The sequence below is a fragment of the Cimex lectularius genome, unplaced genomic scaffold, assembly GCF_000648675.2.
Source record: "Cimex lectularius strain Harlan isolate CLEC.00 unplaced genomic scaffold, Clec_2.1 scaffold264, whole genome shotgun sequence".
Classification (NCBI taxonomy): Eukaryota; Metazoa; Arthropoda; class Insecta; order Hemiptera; family Cimicidae; genus Cimex; species Cimex lectularius.
The window spans coordinates 320,088-339,868 of record NW_019394222.1 but is presented as its reverse complement, the minus strand read 5'-3'; the positions used below and the strand labels follow the sequence as shown (position 1 = coordinate 339,868).

General features: G+C 32.3%; 1 protein-coding gene across 4 annotated transcripts; it reads left to right on the top strand.

The window, feature by feature from the left end:
• Positions 1-37: 37 nt before the first annotated feature.
• Positions 38-18,643, top strand: LOC106674122 (myeloid leukemia factor). Of its 4 annotated transcripts, XM_024230324.1 has the most exons (10): positions 4,469-4,621; positions 4,748-4,922; positions 5,078-5,369; positions 5,748-5,869; positions 7,939-8,018; positions 9,679-9,850; positions 10,864-10,902; positions 12,996-13,088; positions 15,875-15,908; positions 17,853-18,643. In XM_024230324.1, exons 3-9 carry the CDS (start codon positions 5,085-5,087, stop codon positions 15,891-15,893), a joined length of 810 nt encoding a protein of 269 aa, XP_024086092.1. In that variant the 5' UTR covers positions 4,469-4,621; positions 4,748-4,922; positions 5,078-5,084; the 3' UTR covers positions 15,894-15,908; positions 17,853-18,643. The 4 variants fall into 4 exon arrangements, with proteins under 4 accessions (XP_024086091.1, XP_014262123.1, XP_024086093.1 ...); XM_024230323.1 differs by lacking the exons at positions 4,469-4,621; positions 4,748-4,922 and adding an exon at positions 38-532 and having other exon boundaries at positions 17,853-18,642; XM_024230325.1 differs by lacking the exon at positions 4,748-4,922 and having other exon boundaries at positions 4,405-4,621.
• The last annotated feature ends 1,138 nt before the right edge of the window (positions 18,644-19,781 follow it).

Here is a 19,781-nt window from a genome sequence, read left to right as displayed (position 1 = left end):
ACGGCGTTCTAAATCATCACTCTTACATAAAAGACCACCGATGGTTAAAGGATTTCAACTGATTACGATTAGAAAAAAAACACTTGAAGTCTTAGTTATGAAAATTAACAATAAACGATTTGTAATAAGTTGAGTTCACTTAATAAAAGAAGATTAACTCTTTTTCTAAACAGGACGTGGACGGTATATACTACAAATTTGTCAATAAGAAAGTAGACCCTGTGTTTAGTTGGCGACTGGCGTAGGGAAATACAGATTGTATAGTTCGAATGAATGCAGTTATCGCGTTGTTCATTTTCTGACAAGTTTCCGTCTCGGTCCCTCTCGCAAGTTTCGTCCGGTCTAGACGATCTGTTAAAATAAAAGACCTACTCGAAAGCCGTCGATCTAGTTTATTCGAGCACTTGACAGTTCTCTTCGAAGTTCCATTAAGTTGACCGATTTATCTTCATATCTTTGCCAATCCGAAGAAACGTAAAATGTTCCTGTTCGGATCTTTGCCGGGGGAAGTTGAAGAAGACCCTTTCGTCGGGTGAGTAACGATTTTTTTTTTCATATTTCCCTTTTTTTTATTTACGTTTTAATTCGAGGTTGGAATAATTTTACAACCCGTGATTTTGTTCCGACCCAATTTAATGCTACACTAGTTCCTAATCATTTCATACATAATGTCGACTCTTCAGATAAATGACAATTTTCTTCCTTGACAAATCTTAAACTGTATTTTCTATTGATTGAATTTGGGTTAATAAATCTTTTTTCAACTTTTCTTTTCGTATTTCCCATTAAAATACTTAACTGTTAATGTTGTTGCAACATGAAACATTAAATACATTGTATTTTTTCCATGTTTTGTTCTAAATGTAAGTGTTTCAATCAGAATATTGGGTGCTCAAAGAGTGTGTTATAAAACAAGGTAAACGAAAAACGTAAAAGAAAATCCTAAAGAAAAATTAAACTATATTTATTTATTTTTAGCCAGGTATTCATAAAAATTCGTGTGATTTTTTATTCGTTATACTACGGCGGACAAGGCAGCGTATAAAATTTACAGAGTTCGGCGATGAAACAATAAGTGAGCACATTGCCCAAATCGGTTCAAAAAATTTGCTTCTAGGAATGATGGTCTTGTAGACCTGTCTTGAATGACAACGAATTGAATCAAAAATGACAGGAGCTTGCGAGAATGTTTGACATAAGCGATGTAAGCTGAAAAAATTGCTCATAAATTGACTGACGATAACAAGCTTCTAAACATTTGCTTTTCGTTGCTTTCACGCCACTAAGAAGAAACCTTTTTTTGACTGGAGTGTCACATGCGATGAAAAATGGATCCTGTACAGTAACACCAGGAGTTCATACCCTTGGTCGTCTTCAAATGACCCTGATCCTTTGGTGTGAAAACCAAGTATTCACCAACAAAAAGTGAGTCCACTCCCCAAAATTGGTTCAAAAAGTTTGCTTCTGAGAATGATAAACCATGGTCTGGCAGTGGCAATATCGTAATCAGTGAAGTTCTACTGAGATGCGATGGTCTGGTAGACCTTTCTGTCATGAATGATGACGAATTGAAAAAAAAAAGCATGTTAGGAGCTTGCTAGAAAGTTCAGCGTAATCAAGGAAACCATTTGCTCTAGCTTACAACTTGGAAAGACATGGAAGCTGTGCAATCCCTCATAAATCGACCAACGGTAACAAGCTTCTAAACATTTGCTTTTCATTGCTTCCATGCCACAATGTAGAGACCTTTTGTTGACTGTAGTCACATGTGATGAACAATGAAACCTGTATAGTAACAGCAGGAGTTCATACCCTTGGTCGACATCAAACAACTCTGATCCGTTGGTGTGAGAACCAAGTATTCACCAACAAAAAGTGAGCCCACTCCCCAAAATTGGTTCAAAAAGTTTGCTTCTGGGAATGATAAACCATGGTCGGGTAGACCTTTCTGTCATGAATGATGACGAATTGAAAAAAAACATGTTAGGAGCTTGCTATAAAGTTCAGTGTAAGCAATGAAACAATTTGCTCTAGCTTACAACTTGGGAAGACATGGAAGCTGTGTAATCCCTCATAAATCGACCGACAGTACAAGCTTCTAAACATTTGCTTTTCATTGCTTCTACAGTGTAGAGACCTTTTTTGACTGTAGGGTAATATGTGATGAACAATGAAACCTGTATAGTAACAGCAGGAGTTCATACCATTGGTCGTCATCAAATGACCCTGTTCCATTGGTGTGAAACCCAGTATTAACCAACAAAAGGTGTACCCACTGCCCAAAATTGGTTTAAAAAGTTTGCTTCTAGGAATGAGGGGATTGGAAGCGAATGACGACAAATTGAGTCAAACATGACAGGAGCTTGCCAGAATGTTCGATGTAAGCGATATAAACTATATACAAATTGCTCATAAATGGACCGGCGATAACAAGCGTCTAAAAATTTGCTTTTCATTGCTTTCACGCCATAAAGTAGAGACCTTTTGCCTGGAGTTTCACATGTGATGAAAACTGGATACTGTACAGTAACGCCAGGAGTTCGTACCGTTGGTCGTCATCAAATGACCATTCCAACTGAACAATTAACGGTTAAAACAGTTGGAACTAAAAGCTTTATGATATTCAACTTTTTATAATGGAGTTCCACCTCAAAAGCACAACATACCTTGAATAAAACGTTAATTCGCTTTATCTTACATCAACTTGGGAAGACGGAAGCTGTGCATATTTCTCATAAACTGATCGACTGTCATAAACTCCTTAACATTTGTTTTTCGTTGCTTTCACAACACCAAGTAGATTTTTTTTGACTGGAGTGTCACATGTGACAAAAAATGGATCCTGTACAGCAACACCATGAGTTTATACCATTGGTCATCAAATGACCCTGTTCCATTGGTGCGAAAACCAAGTATTAGCCAACAAAAGGTGAACCCACTGCCCAAAATTAGTTCAAAAAGTTTACTCCTGGGAATGATGAACCATGGTCTGGAGACCATCAGTCTTGAATGAAGGCAACTCTAGAAGCTGAACTTGATTCGAGTCAAACTTGTCAGGAGGATGCAAAGCTCTATCAAAGGTTGAATCAATAAAGCCTTGGATATGGACTTCCACAATAAAATTGAACTGATATGGTTACCTGGTGATTTTTGTTCTAAAAGTCTCTATTGATGTACATATAGCTATTGATTAAGGTAAAATTACTTAATTTTTAAATTATTTTTGTTCCCTTGGATTTCTCTAAAACCTTTGATACAGTAGATCTTTGCCTTCTCCATGCTAAACTCAAAATTTATCCTTCTTACACAGTGTCCTCCATTGATTCAATCTTTATTTCAGATTGTTCCCAAGTTGTATCCATCCCATAAGCCCCATCATGGCCCATATGGCCCTAGCCCATTACTTCTGGGAGTCCCTCAAAGATTGGGTATCTCTGCTTCCATTTTTTATTGCTAAATTAACAACTATTGGCATAAAATTTTGCTCCCTTCATCTTTATGCCGACAATGCCCAAATTTATCTTTCCTTTCCACTTGCCGATTTACAAGCTGCATTTGTAAGAATTCAGGAGGACAAATTCAATTAGATCCTGTCCCACTGAGAATGGGGCTTGACTTTAATGAGGAAAAGTCGCAGGCTGTTGTGTATGGATTCAATTCCCTCATCCAATCCTTACTTTTTATTAGTCCGTTTCCATTAACAATCACTGTTTCATTCACTCATATTTTTATGAACTATGTTATTATCCTTGGTCAGACCTTATCTAGGCAACCTCATATTTCTCACATCTACCACCGCTGGTTTTCCACCCTCCAACAGTTCTGTTGTGCCAGCCACCTTCTCCCAATTAGTAACCATCAACTCCTAGTCTCCCATCTTATTCTTATGATATGTTGTGTACAAGGGATTCACTGGAAAGCAGGATGGTAGGATAATGATTTTTTGTTTTTTAATTTTTATGTGGCGCAGAGCGCAAATTTATATTTCTGTTATTTAAAATTTCTTTATGTCGTTGGTTAACCACAGTCATTAGCTTTATTTTATGATTTAGGTTTAAAAAAATATATATTTTTTTAAATATACAATAAAAGTGGGAATCCTTTTTGTCATGATTGGAAAATATTTTGTTTTATTATATTTTTTATATTTTGTTTATGTGGTCTCATGGAGGGGGGCGTCAGGGTAAGTTGAGATCATTAAGTTTTGGTTTTCCTCTCTTCTCCTGTGTTGGGAATTTTTTGAAAATTTATTTTCATGTCCTTTCTATTTATTTTTGTCATTCTGTTCGTTAAAAGCGGAACGACTGGTGTCCACCTTCATTTATTTACCAGGTATTTATTTTTTACCCACTCTTGTCTCTAATGAGTGATAGGCACAATTTTGTCAAATAATTTTGGGCTGAAACAATAGTATACATAAATCCAAAATTTGTAGACTACTACATTTCCCTAATTTAAAAGTTAAAATGAAAACATCTGATGAGATTTTTTACTCCTTTTTGCTTTTACACATGGATTTTTAAAATTGCTTTGTTAAATATTTGATTAACAATGTAGTGCTTATTTCGTGCTGTCTTTTGTCTTAAGAAGTACAGTGAGTCGTCACAAGGCTAAAAAACAGGTCAGTGTTATTATTTTGGTCTTTTCTGTTTAATGCTTCGGTTGTTACACTCTCTTAAAAAAAGAATTTCAAAAGATTTTATGATTAAACATTTAAGAAAAAGTACAACTAGATTTTCGTTGGTAGATTTCTTCTTGAGATGTGCAAGAAGATGGGCATGTTAGGTCATTTCGGGTCATTCTGTGACAGATTCACACAGAGAGGATAGGCAGGCCAGAATGATCGTAAAAGACCAAATATAAATATCCATCGATGTACATAATCAGAAAGATGCCGACCTCAAGCCTTTCTGCTGAATTTGGTACAATATTAAATAATTAGTTTTTTGTAGATAGGTTTTTTACAATGTTTAGGAAAATGTGTGATGTTACATGATCTTTTTAGTCGGAAAAAATACTTTGTTATAATAAATTTAATTCAATTGAAATGCTTTGTACAGCTATAATGTTTTTTTAGGGGACATATGTGGCACATGAACCAAATGATGAACGGCTTCTTCAGAGACCCATTTCAAGATATGATGGGGATGATTGGCAATGACGCAGCTTATCGAGGTGGTCATCCCCATAGAAGTTCAACAAACAGCATAATGGGCGACTTGGCAACGGGTGGTGGGATTGGTGAGCTCATGCCATTTGGATTTCCCAACTTAGGACGAGTTTTCCAAGATATGAACAATGCAAGTGGACACATGACAAGTATGAGCACTGTTATGACAATGACGCAAGGCCCAGATGGACGTCCACAGGTTCTTATTTCTTTTATATCCTTTAAATTAATACCGTTACATATTGTAATTATGCATAAAATTGAAATTAGACTTGAAATAGTGTTAAAAATTATAGATATACTAAGAATAATTCAGTATGGGTTGTTTTTCGTGAACTAAACACTTTCTTTTGTTTTTAAATTATTTGTATTTTATTCACAATACATTTCAGGTCCCTGGTCCATTTTCAAAGCTAGCATATTTTTTAGATTTCCCTATGAGATAGAAATAGTTGCATTTGTGGTAATATTTATGAAAGAACAAAAATGGAACAATCCTTCCTCCTTATCTAAAACTGTGCATTAAAAATTATTAAAAAATACTTTATTTTAAATATTTGCCTTTCTTTTGGCTTAGGTTTATCAAGCTTCAACATCAACAAGGCAGGGGCCAGGAGGGGTAAGAGAGACTAAAAAAACTGTGGCCGATTCAAGAACAGGTGTTAAGAAGATGTCTATTGGCCATCATATTTATGATAGGTAATTATTGTATTATCTATAATTAAAACAAAGATAGTACCTATACAGAAGGTGTGAACTTCTCACTCATTGGCTCTTTACTATGTTTATAAGAATTCCCTCTGATGGTCATTTGACCATGGGAGCATTGTTTTCCATTTTGCATTATATAATACTTTCAATATGTTAGCAGACAAACAAAGACTTATTATTATTACACGGAAATCGTGAGACGCGGTCTCGTGTGATGTAGGTTTCAGAAAAACATTTCCTTTATCGTGCCAACGTTTCGATCTTTATTGAGATCATCTTCAGGGCTCAATAAAGATCGAAACGTTGGCACGATAAAGAAAATATTTTTCTGAAACCTACATCACACCAGACCGCATCTCACGATTTCTGAATAATTATTTATTAACGGTCACTAATCACCACACATTATTATTACAAGGAAACCTCTATATATTGGACCCCTGTGGAGAAAGTTTTGCTCCATTATAGAGGGTGTCTGTCTGTTCAGAAAGGGTCATTAATTTAAAAAAAAAAATTACAAAAACAATTTACATTGACAACTGACAAAAACAGAATTTTAACAGGGAAAGCGCTCTGGGTCATTATAACATCTTTCAGTAGGGTAAATGATATACAGTGCGGTCTCGGTAATTCAAATTTGTATTAATTTAAATTGAGGTTTAATACTATGTTTAGGAAGTTGATGGTATAAGTCCAACCTCCTAAACAGAGAATTAAAGCTGAGGCCCACAACATCCCACTACTATATCGGATTAAATTCAGGTTAATCTGAACCATTTTTTAGTGAATTTTTTTAAGTTGTATATAATTTTTCAAAAACAATACTTGCAATGCATAAATAATTTTCAGAAACCTAATTAGTTTCACATTTTTACAACTAAAAACAATTACAAAGAAAAAGACAATTTTCTACTTTTCTTCCAATCCATATTTTTAGATATTTTTTTAATGAATGTATAATTTGCAGTTCATTATTTTTATTCATTATCCAAATGTATGTTTTCCTCATTATTTTCAATTGTTGGATATTGTACATAAATATTTTACATATATTTACCCTAATCAGAACCGGCTTTTGCAATCACTAGTTTGGTGAGACACCAGTTTCTTGTGGTCAAAAAAAAACAAAAAAAACGAGAATGTGAGAGCCACCACATTGTAACATTTTTTATATATTTTAACTGTGGTGGATACCAGGAACTGGAGTTCCCCCGAGCACTGCAGCTCTATACAGCTTATGCTACTCCTTTCTGGCACCATCCCCAAACACATGTGTGAATTGAGCCCCGGAAATACTGGTATTCTTCCGCCGAAGGAAATCATTTTCACTCATCCGATCCCGCCTCACACCTTCCATTGATGAGTGCCGTGTCAATTTTCATTGTGGCCACCGGTCCACTTAGGCATCCAAAAAATGCCCAGATGCAATGGTGGGAATCACACTGAACTATGGGATAGTAACTGCTCAGTTACTGTGGTCCCTTTAAGTCATATTTAAATGATATTTTGTTATCGTCAATCATTTGAAGTCCACACCACTAAGTTATTATCTTCATTTACATCTTAATCTTTTAATACCTTATTTCTCAAAAGGGTGATTTTTGCTTTTAGTTTGCTTCCCTCAAGCCATCCAACTTTTTCATTCATTTATCAACATTTTTATTTTGTTAATTTTTGTTCTAAATTTATTTAGGCATTTAAAGATTGTCCAGACAATAAGCAAGCTTGTAAAAAATTTTTTGTTAATTTATTTTTTGTCATTAAAAATACTGCACAGAATATTGGATTTATTTAGTTTTATATTTTTTTTATTTAAATGTGTAATTTTCTTTTTTTTAACATTTTATTGGAAACCCAAAATTGAGGCGCAATATCTTTTAAAATTTCATGCTACAATAAATAACCTAACTATGAATTTTATTGGGGATATGGACAGTGGCAGTGCATTTCCTGAGTGGTCTGTTAACATGGGCGACTTTTTTCTTTGCATGATCTGATCCCGCCTGAGTAAGTGGTGTTAACCAAAAATGAATTCTAACCAAGTTATTTGTTCATAGGGCACATGTAATAGAACGGGAACAAAACGTATATTCAGGAGACCAGGAGGAGCGCCAGGAATTCATAAATTTAGACGAAGGTAAAATAATTATTAATATTCATAATCAAATCCAAACAAATTAATAATTTTGGATGACTGGCATCTAGACACATTGGGTGTTTTAAAAAAAAAAATTTTAATCTAATATTGCCTGCAATAAGGTTTGACATGAATACTATGTGCCTGGTCATTATAGATAGACAATATATCGTCAGAGCTTGAGTAGTATTTTAATTAAACACTAATTCAGATTTCAGTTATTGGGTTGTCCGGAAAATAATGCAGGATTTTAAGTTTTCATTAAAAAAAATCTATATAAAATATTCTGTTTACGTTTACAGGATTACTCATTTGTATGAATGTCAACACTTATTAATCCTCTTCCAAATGATATTGTTTGTTTACCTCTGTAGCATTCCGCTACTTGGAAATAATTCAGTCATCCTTATAATGTCAAAGCGAGAATTTCGTACGATTTTCTTTTACGAGTTTAAACTCGGCCGAAGCGGAGCCCAAACGGCTAGAAACATTAACCAAGTCTGGGGCGAGGGTTGTGTTAATGAGTGCACTGTGCAAAGGTGGTTTAAAAAATTTCGGGAGGGAGATTTCAGCCTTGAAGATGAAGAAGGTCGTGGAAGGCCTTCCTCTCTTAATGATGATGTTCTGCGATCAGTGGTGGGTGCAGAGCAACTCAAAGTCAGTAAAACGACCGTCGCTGACCACCTCAAGGCGATTGGAAAAGTGAAAAAACTCGAAAATTGGGTTCCACACTCATTAAACGATCGCCAAAAAAATCAGCGCTTTGATGTTTGTGCATCACTTCTTTGTCGAAACAAAAATGACCCATTTCTGGCCAGAATTGTTACATGTGACGAAAAGTGGATTCTCTACGATAACACTAGACGTTCTGGACAGTGGCTCGACAAAGGAGAAGCTCCAATACATTTTCCAAAGCCCCCAACTCATCAAAAAAAGGTAATGGTTACGGTATGGTGGGCTTCATTTGGTTTAATACACTACAGCTTCTTAAATCCTGGCGAAACCATCAATGCTGAATCATACTGTAACCAAATTAATACCATGCATCAGAAATTGGCAGTAATGAAGCCCTCTTTGGTCAATCGGAAAGGGCCCATTTTGTTGCATGACAATGCTCGACCACATGTGTCACGTGTAACGTCACAAAAATTATTGGAGCTTGGCTATGAAACTTTGCCTCACCCACCCTACTCTCCGGACCTCTCGCCTACTGACTACCATTTTTTTAGACACCTGGACCACTACTTACAACACATAATATTCAAAAATCAAACGGAACTGGAAAATGCATTTATTGACTTTATCAATTCTAAAAATTCTGAATTCTACTCAGACGGAATTAATAAGTTACCAACACGTTGGGAGAAATGTATTGAGAGTATGGGAAATTATTTTGATTAAAGAACATTGCTTTAAAGTAACTAGTTTCTTTTTTTTTGTTTAATACCAAAATCCTGCATTATTTTCCGGACAACCCAATAGTTCTAACCATTATTACCAGTCTCTAGGTTCTGTTTGATAATGTAATAAGAACTTTGTTTGTTAATCCTAAGTCCATAATAAGTCTCTTTTGTGTAAAAACTAACTGACATTAGGTATCTAAGTAGTTCCTACAGCCAGGTTTACAAATAAAGATGCATTTATTGAGGTATTTATTTAGATGATGCAGAAGAATTTCAACAAGAGTGGGAAGCCAAGACGAGGAGCACTAGAACTGCAATTGGATATGGTGGAGCCCAGCCACATGGTTCAAGACGTTACAAACGGGATAGGGCGCAACCACAGCTTGCACTGACTTCAGGCACTTCACAGGAAGAACCCCAGCAGCCAAGGTAAATAATATATTTTAAAGTTTTTTGTCCTGTTTATTTTTTATTTTTAACAAATGAAAATTGTGAACAATAGATTAGTTTGTAAAGAGTGCATGTTAATTGCAGAAAGTATTTTGAATTGCATTTTTCTCTAGGTTCCCTTTTTTTTAGTTTAATTGCATAATTACATGCTATCTTCTTTATATGCATTTTTTTAATATAAAAAACTATATTATCAAAACTTGATATTATTCTTATTACAATTAATTAAGGTTTTTAGTTGAGATGAAAAAAACATATTTTTAATAACAACATATTTTATAAAAACAATTTTTCATCTCAACTAAAAACCTTAATTAATTGTAATGTATTAATTGCTCAAGCGGACCACGAAATTAGTGAAGTTATTCTTATTTTTCTTCAATAGGCTGTTATTAAAAATTCATTATTTATTTTATTAGCCACTCTATTCCACAGACGGAAACAACCTAAAAAACATAAAAAGTATTTTTTTATTTATTTACATGAATAGATTTTGGGGTGTTGCCTGCTCGCCCTCTTCAGCTGAATTGACTTAAAATTGCCCACTTTCATGAAACACTAAAGGGCAGCACACCAAAATCGATTCATATAAATATGTAAAAATACTTTTTAAGTTTTTAGTTGGTGTGGACTAGAGTAGGGTAATTAAATAAAAAATAAAAAAGTTAAAATTGTTATTTAATATTAATATCATAATAGGAAGAAAATAATATTTCGCTTTGAATAATAAAATTCCTTTTGAAATTGTTTTTAACTATTTCAATCACTTGTATAAACCAAGTCCAGCTTACCCATCATTATTGACAATATATATATTGACAATTAAAATAAATTCATAAATGCATAACCACCCACATATTTTACAGGAGAACATAATAATTCTCTAAAATAAAAGTATTTTAAGGTGCACTACATAATTAATTTCACAAAATAATCATAGATATTTATTAACTTTCATCGTACAATGTAAACAATCATTTACTATTTTACAGATACTGTGATGTTGCTAATAAATTGAAATCCAAGAAAAGGTACTCGAAAAAACACCGACATCATGAAAAATAAAAAATAAAAATTTACAAAAATATGTCTGAAACAGTTGTTTAAGATAGATCAATTATTAAGAAAATAAACTGAAATAATTTTGTGAATTTTGGTTCGTACTTAGTATTCTATTTCTCAACATGTTAACAAGATTTTATGGTTTAATTTAAATATATATAACGCTCATAGCTAATTATCTCAGGCAATGATTGCTTTTGATGGTTATGCATCTTGACAGAACATACACAAATGGTATTCATTTACAATTATGTATAGAGTTTAACACGTATTTTACAATAAGACTTATGATTACAAATTTAACATTGTAAATAGCAGATAAAGTTGTAAATATTAATAGGTAAACCAAATTTCTAAATTGATGCAGATTTGTGAATTAAGTAAGTTATTTCCTCGCTATGAATTTTGCAGTTTATTTTCATCGATGGCAAAAAATGAAGTATATTCTCAAATTTGGCATGTAAAAGTGCTTACAGCTGTGTAAAAAAAATTCTTAAGGGAAAATATTAGAAACCATCAGTTGTCAAAATTCACATTCACTTTACCCCGGTAAGTTGGACAATGTATATTCTTTATATGGGAATTTACAAACATCTTACCATCGCTTTTAATTATATTGTTTGGTTTGATTTCATTAATATCGTAAATGCCACTTATTGTTGAGTAAAAAAATTCTTTGATAACAGAGTATTACAATAGAATCTATGGACCTTCTCTAACATTACTTAATGTTTTCTTCCTTGTCGGATGCGTCTAAATTACTATCTGCTTTTTTTTTTCCATAAAATAAATGTCACAATGTCAAAATTTATTTATTCTATTGTTTGGCGTTTAATCGTAATTATATTCTTATTCAACTTGTATTTGTTATTTTTAAGCTTTTCAATGACAAAATGCGTTCTAATATTATGATGGTGGAATAAATGGTTAATTTACTATATTTATAGATTGTAAGTGATATTACTTCACCCTTGTAAGTATGAAGGGCATATAAGTATTCTGAACTGATTAGAGTTTTGTGTATTGGTAATTTTATATTTGATAGGTGATTTTTGTTCTTGCATTAAATTGTTAGTATTGACATGCTATTCAATGAATTTAATCAATTAGTAGTTTTTATGTTATTTTCTATTGTTTTTGGCATCATTTTGTTTCTGTTTGACTTTTACATGTAATATATCTCTTGAATGAATTGAACCTTTTCATCCTTTCTCTGTTGCTTTGATTCGTTCATTTAAAGTTTTAAGTTTTTACTTGTGAATAACTTTGTCATTAACCTAGGCTCTTTCAATATATATATTACAAATGTAATTTGTTATTGAGATTTCCAATTAATATTTCTAGAAGTGTCAATGTATAAAACAATAAACTGAGTTATAAAGAAGAATGCATAAATAATTTAATTAATATTTCAAAGGGTCTTATACTTTTTTAAATATTCATATTTGTTGAACGCAAAGTAAAAATATTTGCTTGCACTGTTTGAATGAATGTTGAGAGCTAATAAAATTATTTTGTGAATTATGAGTTCCTACATAAAAGAATTGTTCATTTCTAATCCGCTCTCTAAGAATTTGTTGTGGAATTTGAAAGAAATTAATAAATTTGTTTTAAATCGTCATTCTTTAATTACAAAAATGGACCCATTTATCTCATGAATTATTTACTTTTGGAAATCTTGAAGGAAAAAAGATTTAAAGAACACTATAAGCATTAGTCAGTTATTAAATCATTCCCAGGCCTATCCTTAGATGATTGAATATAAATTATTTATTTAGATTTTTTTTAAATAGGTATTGCTGAAAAGTGACTTCTTAAAATATTTCTATATTTATTTTGATATTTTTAAGATTTTGCTTAAACTTAATTCCTTTTGTTAGCTTACCAGTTTTAAAAGTTTCAGTATATCTGTAGCAGAAATTCATTACATTTTCTGCCAGGAAATTTTCAATTTATTCAATCTTTGGGAGACGCTAGGTCTTTAAAAGTTCTTAGAAATCATTCTGAAGATGTGTAATTGTTATTTATTATTCTATATTTCTTTTTTTATTATATTTTTAAGTTCTTCAAGACACTCTGTAAGAAATGCACTTAAAGCTCAGACTACCTCTGCACTCCCTCAGACTACATCCATTGCTGCTAAGATTGCTCATAGGTAAGTAACAGGATTAAATTAGTCATATTGATAAGATTGTATGGATGATTATTCATAAAGAACACCATTATTTGATTTTACATGATTCACTTTGTCTTGGAATAAATAGAAACAGTCAACTGAAAAGATTATCGTTTTTGGTGTAAGGTGTATTTCCAAGAAATGTTTCAAATAGTCAAATCAAGTCATACTTGACCAGTTCTTTCAGTTTCATTGTTTGTCTTGAGTATGAAAAGGGTATAAAACTTGATATTTCCCTAGCCACCAGTACACAGTCTACCCCTTTTCCCCTTTCAAGAAGAACGGAAGAATTGATAAGTCCATAATTCATTCTCGTTGCGTAAACTTTGTTGTTTAATAATCAGTCGATAAGGATGGGTGTTGGACCCGTATCATAAACATCAGGTTTGTCTGATAATCGGAAAATAGCTGCTTACACTGGAGAAGTAATGATGCCATGTCTTCTCTGTGTGAACATCCCAAATGACTTAAGGATCTGGTGCATTAAGTTTTGAAAGATTTCTGCCATTAATCAAAATAGCAATGTGATCTTGAAACATTGTCGCATTCCTAACAACGTTTTCACCCCTAACAGTATTACATTTTCATTTGGACAAATTTTCACTTTGTTCTGTAAATATTTAAATTCAAGTGCTCCCTTCCTAAACCGAACTGTAAAAAAATTCAAAGAGTCAGAATTTTAAAGGAACCAAATGGATATTTTTTTGGGAGAAAGGGAGAGAGATAGTGAATGAGGGAGTGTGTGAGAGAAAAGAGAAGAGAGTAGTAATACAAAAGACCAAGGCTAGCTTAGATTATACAAAGTTTCAAAAACGTATTTTTTCAGCTTAAAAATGAGTGAAAAAGAGGAAGTAGCAATGAAGAAAATGTTAAATAAAATGAAAAGATTTTTTTTAAAAGAAAAATTGACAGTATACAGGGTGTCCCAGTTCCTTCTGACGAAACTCAGGGAATCGATTCTACTCTTCGTTTGGAGCAAAAAATGCTCAGAAGAAAATTATCGGAAAGTTCTCTATTTTGCAGATATTCGTAAATTTAGGTTTTTCAACTTTTCACTACCTTGCCACATAAAAACGCTTACAACTTCCAAAATGTTGAGACTACAACAAATCCAATTACACCATTTGAAAGAAAGCTAACTTCTATTTGCAATAATCTGAATGACAAAATGTTAGTCAATATCAGTTGGAACATGTCAAAATTACAAAATTTAAGATTTTTGTCATGATTTTACATTCTACTGAGGTTACAAAAAAATACCTACAACTTGTCAAATTTCACAAAAACTTCATCTAATATGCTTTTCGTTGATATATCCAGGTTTTTTTACGTTCTAGTAGAGTTGAAAAATCAATGTAAAGCATATTAGATGAAGAAGTTTTTGTGAAATTTGACGTTGTAGGTATTTTTTTGTAACCTCAGTAGAACGTGAAATTATGACCAAAATTTTAAATTTTGTAATTTTGACATGTTGAAAAAACCTAAATTGACGAATATCTTCAAAATAGAGAACTTTCCGAAAATTTTCTCCTGAGCATTTTTTGCTCCAAACGAAGAGTAGAATCGATTCCCTGAGTTTCATCAGAAGGAACTGGGACACCCTGTATATGTATTCCAATAGGTTTAATGTTTTGTGAATGTAATAATAATAGTATTGTATTTAAATTATCCCTCTGAAATTTGAAAACTCCCCTGCAAGCAATTAGTTCAGATTAGTGAGAGATCACTACTCTCAGTACCCTAAATTGGTCATTTTCACTTTTTCATATTTCTTTATCATATTTATAAGACATAATTGTTTTGATTTTTGTCCTCCAAGAGTATTAATTATGCAATTCAAATAGGCTATGTAATGTAAGCCATGTGAGGCTCCGAAAACCAGTTTCTTTCGAAGAATTTTGCTCTTGCAATTGGATAATTGAGCATTCATTTTCTGAGCCTAACATGATAAATCAGTCTGTAATGAAATAGGCCAAAATTTCTTTAGACCATTTAGCTAGTTTTTCAAATTGTGAACTGTATAAGAAATATCTCACCAATAAATTTTAGCCTAAAACTTAGCTTTTGCCGTTAGCGTTTTATATAGCATATATTTTTATATTTCATATATATTTTATAGTAGCGTTTTTATACAGTAGACTAATTAGTTGTATTATTTTAAGGCAAGTTTCTTCCATAGCACTGAATGAGAGACTAATTCAAAACCCTTTTGTAAATCCAGACATCTCTTTTTTGCTTAAATATATTGAATTGCCAGGTTATTTAATATAAATAAATTGTCCAAATTAGCTCTTCCCAATTTGGAATCTATTCTGTTATTATACTGATAGACAAATAAACAAATCTGCCAGAAAACGTTAAAAAGAGAAGAGCTATTCCACAGTAATTGTTTGGATTCCCTTTGTAAGAATTAACAAACCACACTAATAGCCAAGGGGGTCAAAAGCTAAAGGTTATTTTATTTTGATTAGATTCAATATAATTTAATTATAATATAACTTCCAACTAAGACAAAAATATATATTTGATCATTGGTAAATTTTCTCTTAAGATCTGCGGGGTGATGAACTTATAATCTGATCCTTAACGATTATCTCGATCTACCTGTCCTTGCTGGATTGGTCTGCCAGATGCGTTTTGGCATTTTTCCATCTTCCGTATCTTAACGAAATGCCGAAACATCTGACAGACCGACCCAGCGAAGGTAGGCAGACCAAGATGATCTTCAGGACTTCAGTACATTGAGATTTGCAATCTGGTTTCAGGTACGGACGGAAATACTGATGAGCCTTATAAAATGTAAGTATGTAAGGCTTAGTATATATCTATTACTGCTTGATGATCTAATAATTATTTAAATCATAGTCACAAAAATCATATTTACTTTTTGAAAGTTTTGAGTAGTACGTATGCTTGTATAATATATTAAATATTGATTTCATATTCCCTCTAGTCTTATGAAAGAGTTATGTTAAAATGTTTTGGTTTGATGTGCCTTTAGAGCATGAATAAGTTTACATAGCGATAAATTTATAATACTAGGTTGTCACAAAAGTCCTTGTGCATGAGAGTGTATAGTTGTTTTCTAAGTCCAGTACATTAGGCAAAACGAACTTATGAGAGTGTAATTAAATCCTTGGTTTAATATTTATTTTTATTTGATTTTGTCAAAAAATAGGTCATCAGGGTATTTTATCTATCACATAATGCATGGCTAGTGATTTTCTCCTAATTTATTTGATCTTGAAGCCGTTTTTTTAAAAGTCATGCAGCTTCTAGAAAAGTCAGCCTGCAGTCTGAATTTATATGTGGGCAATCCTCTTCTAGCAACGAATCTATAAAATGAACTAAAACCAAACTAAAAAAAATGCTCGCGTCAGTGATTAGAGCATGCAGTTGACAGCTTTGATTGCCCTGACTTTGACACTAGAGAATTTTGATGGATGATTGTTTAATTTAATCAAGAAAGTCACTTCACGAGAGAGAAATTACAATTTTGAGTGAAATGTTGGGGCTTATCAAGTACTGAGGAGGCCAAAATGCCTTGAAATGCATAAATAAAAAGTAGTTAAGGCGTCAGACTCTTGGCTAGTAAATCCCGCGGTCATAGGTTCAATTCCCACCATCACCTCTGGACTTTTTTCTAACACTTAAAGGAACCGGTGGCCGCAATTGAAAGAAATTGACACGGCACACATCAATGGAAGTTCTGGGACAGGATCAGATCTCAGCGACCCTGAATTTGGTCCTAATCTCATTCAAAAACTGAATTTCTTCAATGGAAGAACACCGGGGCCCCCAAAAAAATGGACCCAGGAATAAAATACAATAAGCTGTAGTATATAGCTGCAGTGCTCAGGGGAACTCCTCCAGTTCCTGGTATCCATTAAAAAAATAAAATGTATATTCAAAAACTGTGTAAAAGCTTAGTAGAAAAACCTTGATTTAAGCAAACATTGTTCAAAAAATAATAAAGTACCATCTAGCAGGATAATTTTTAATTAAAACATTGAGGCTCTTACTATTTTGACATGTTTTTGAATTTGGCTTTTGGGCATTTTTGATTATTTTTGTTGCTAAACTAGTGTTGTTTTTATAGTGGATACTAGTTAACACATGGTTGATTGGCCAATACAGATAATTTTTTTTCCTTTGTTATTACCAATGTGTGGTGTTTAGTGACTGTTAGTTAATGATTATTCAAAGATCATGAGATGCGGTCTGGTGTGACGTAGGTTTTAGAAAAATATTTTAGATGATCTCAATAAAAATCAAAAGGCACGATAAAGAAAATGTTTTTCTAAAACCTACGTCACACCAGAACACATCTCACGATCTCCAAATAATAGTCCTTACTCATTATAACTCATACTGATAGTTACAATAGTTTTTTTTTCTTAATTTACATGTAGTATTAGAATAATTAAATATTATTTCTTGTACCATGGTATTTGTAGAATTGATTTGCAATTACATAAATAATTGATACGTAGCCATTTGTTTTAGCTTTCAATGGTATTTGTATTTTTTGTGTTATATTTATTGTCTTAAATTCTCAATTAGTTTCATTATTTTTAGAATTTTCAATTTTGCCTTTATTTAAATAGTATTTTGATTGCTACATTTTCGATGATTGCTTACAGTTAAACATGGCAGAGTTAATTTTTACATTTATTCATGTTATCTTTATCAATTTCATTGTTAACAGGTCAATAACTGGATTTTTTTTTTGTTGATTCACAGGTTTATCTCTTTGGAAATATAGCTTTTTAATGATAGATTAAGGAAATTTGTAATCTAATCATCATGGACAATTTGAAATAATCACGGATTCTTGATTTGTAGTGCACATTTTATTTTATAAATTATAATAAACTGGCACCTTTTTCTCTGTATGTATACCACATACACCATATTTAAATAATGGTTATTATCGTTGCGTATCAAAAATAAAAAATAAAAAAAGAAGAACGTGCTGTTTTGTTTTTATTACTGTGACCTTTTTTAACAACTCAAGAACCAGCTATGATGGTTTAACGTTAAGTGTGTGTTTGCAGATGTTGATATCAAAATGTAAAATTGTTCTAGTACATCTGCTACAAATGTAAACAGCTTTACAAATTTAGTTGAACTGTAAGTTTTAAATTGAATCTTTGTGCTCCTACAATTTCAAGTGAAATAATTCGCTTTGAGGTGATGAACTGTACGATTAATCTGTTAGATATGAAAAAAGCAAACGATTTGTAAATAACATGTTAAAAAAAGCTAGAAAAGATAATCTTGATTGTTACTACACAAAAATTTTAAGAGGAAATAAGAGATAGATTGATTAGTCTATTATAATTACTAAATAAATTAAGCCAAAGAAGCTAATGAGAATATGCCAAAGTTGATATGTTAAATATTATAATCATAAAGGATTGTTTGAAGTATGGAAATTGCAGAATAAAGAGAAACTATTAAAAAAACTGAAAACATAACATAAAATAACTTGTTAATTGCTATCTTATATTTACTTTCAACCCAATTTTTTTTCTTAATACATTATAGTTTCAACAAATTAAAAAGGAAAATTTTCTCTTATTTTACACTTTCTTTTAAATTTGTAACTATTAACTAGAAAAAAAGTAATTTTTTTTTGTCAAGGTCAAGAAAATATCTATTACAATAATAATTAACAAATACATGTGTTATACCGTGCTCAGTTTTGAAAAATATAGATTGATGTAATTGTGTGCTATACTGATTTATTTGAAGAAATATGAATAACATGTAATAATAGTAATATAACTTAATGTTTTTCTTTATATTATTGTCATCGTATTTGTGAGTAAAAGATCGCATATAAATAATTTTTATTTTATATAAAATTCCTTAAAAGTAAAAAGATTCCTTAATCCACAACCTTATAGCATAAAATGGCCGTTAAAATAAACACTTCCAGTTAAATGGGAATTGTTAGTTTTGAATAACTAGCTAACAGTTAGTGACCATTTGGTTTTAAAAGACAAGTTTAGTTTAAATGATTAGACTCTTTAGTCTAATCATTAAAAAAAAATCCCATGGATTTAATTTCCTTAGGCTTTATTGTTATTCCGCCTTTATAGCAAAATATTAAAAATGCTTATATTAATTTTTTTAATAAATTCTTATTGGAATCTTATGACAGAATAAATGTCTAAAGGTCACCGCATGACTGTTAGCTTACTGTTTAGTCTGGTAGGGCTGCAAGTGAACACACTAGGCAAACTGAACTATTTTGTTGGTCGTGCAGAGCGATTTTCTTGGCAGGTCAAAGCTGTTGCCGTATAGGTATTCACAAGCAGTGTATAAAGTAAAGTGATTTCTTTCCAATTTGGGTTCCCAGTCTTGGAGGGTAACAAACATGCGAATGCTGGGACGCTCCACCCCCCAGACCGGACCATCGCGATGACACAATCTAAACATAATAAAAGAAATAAGGCAGTGGCATTAGGCAGGGTCTTCCAAGACGCTCTTGCAAGTCAAGAGCATAACCGGTAGTTGGCCCTCAGAGAACCTGATCTGGAGGCAAGCAATCGTCCTCACCCAATTGAAGATTGGCCATATATCCTGAATATCCAATACTCCATCGACTAATCATAATGAGTGCAATGGATAAATGTATTTATTTGTGTGAGTGATCTTTCCAAT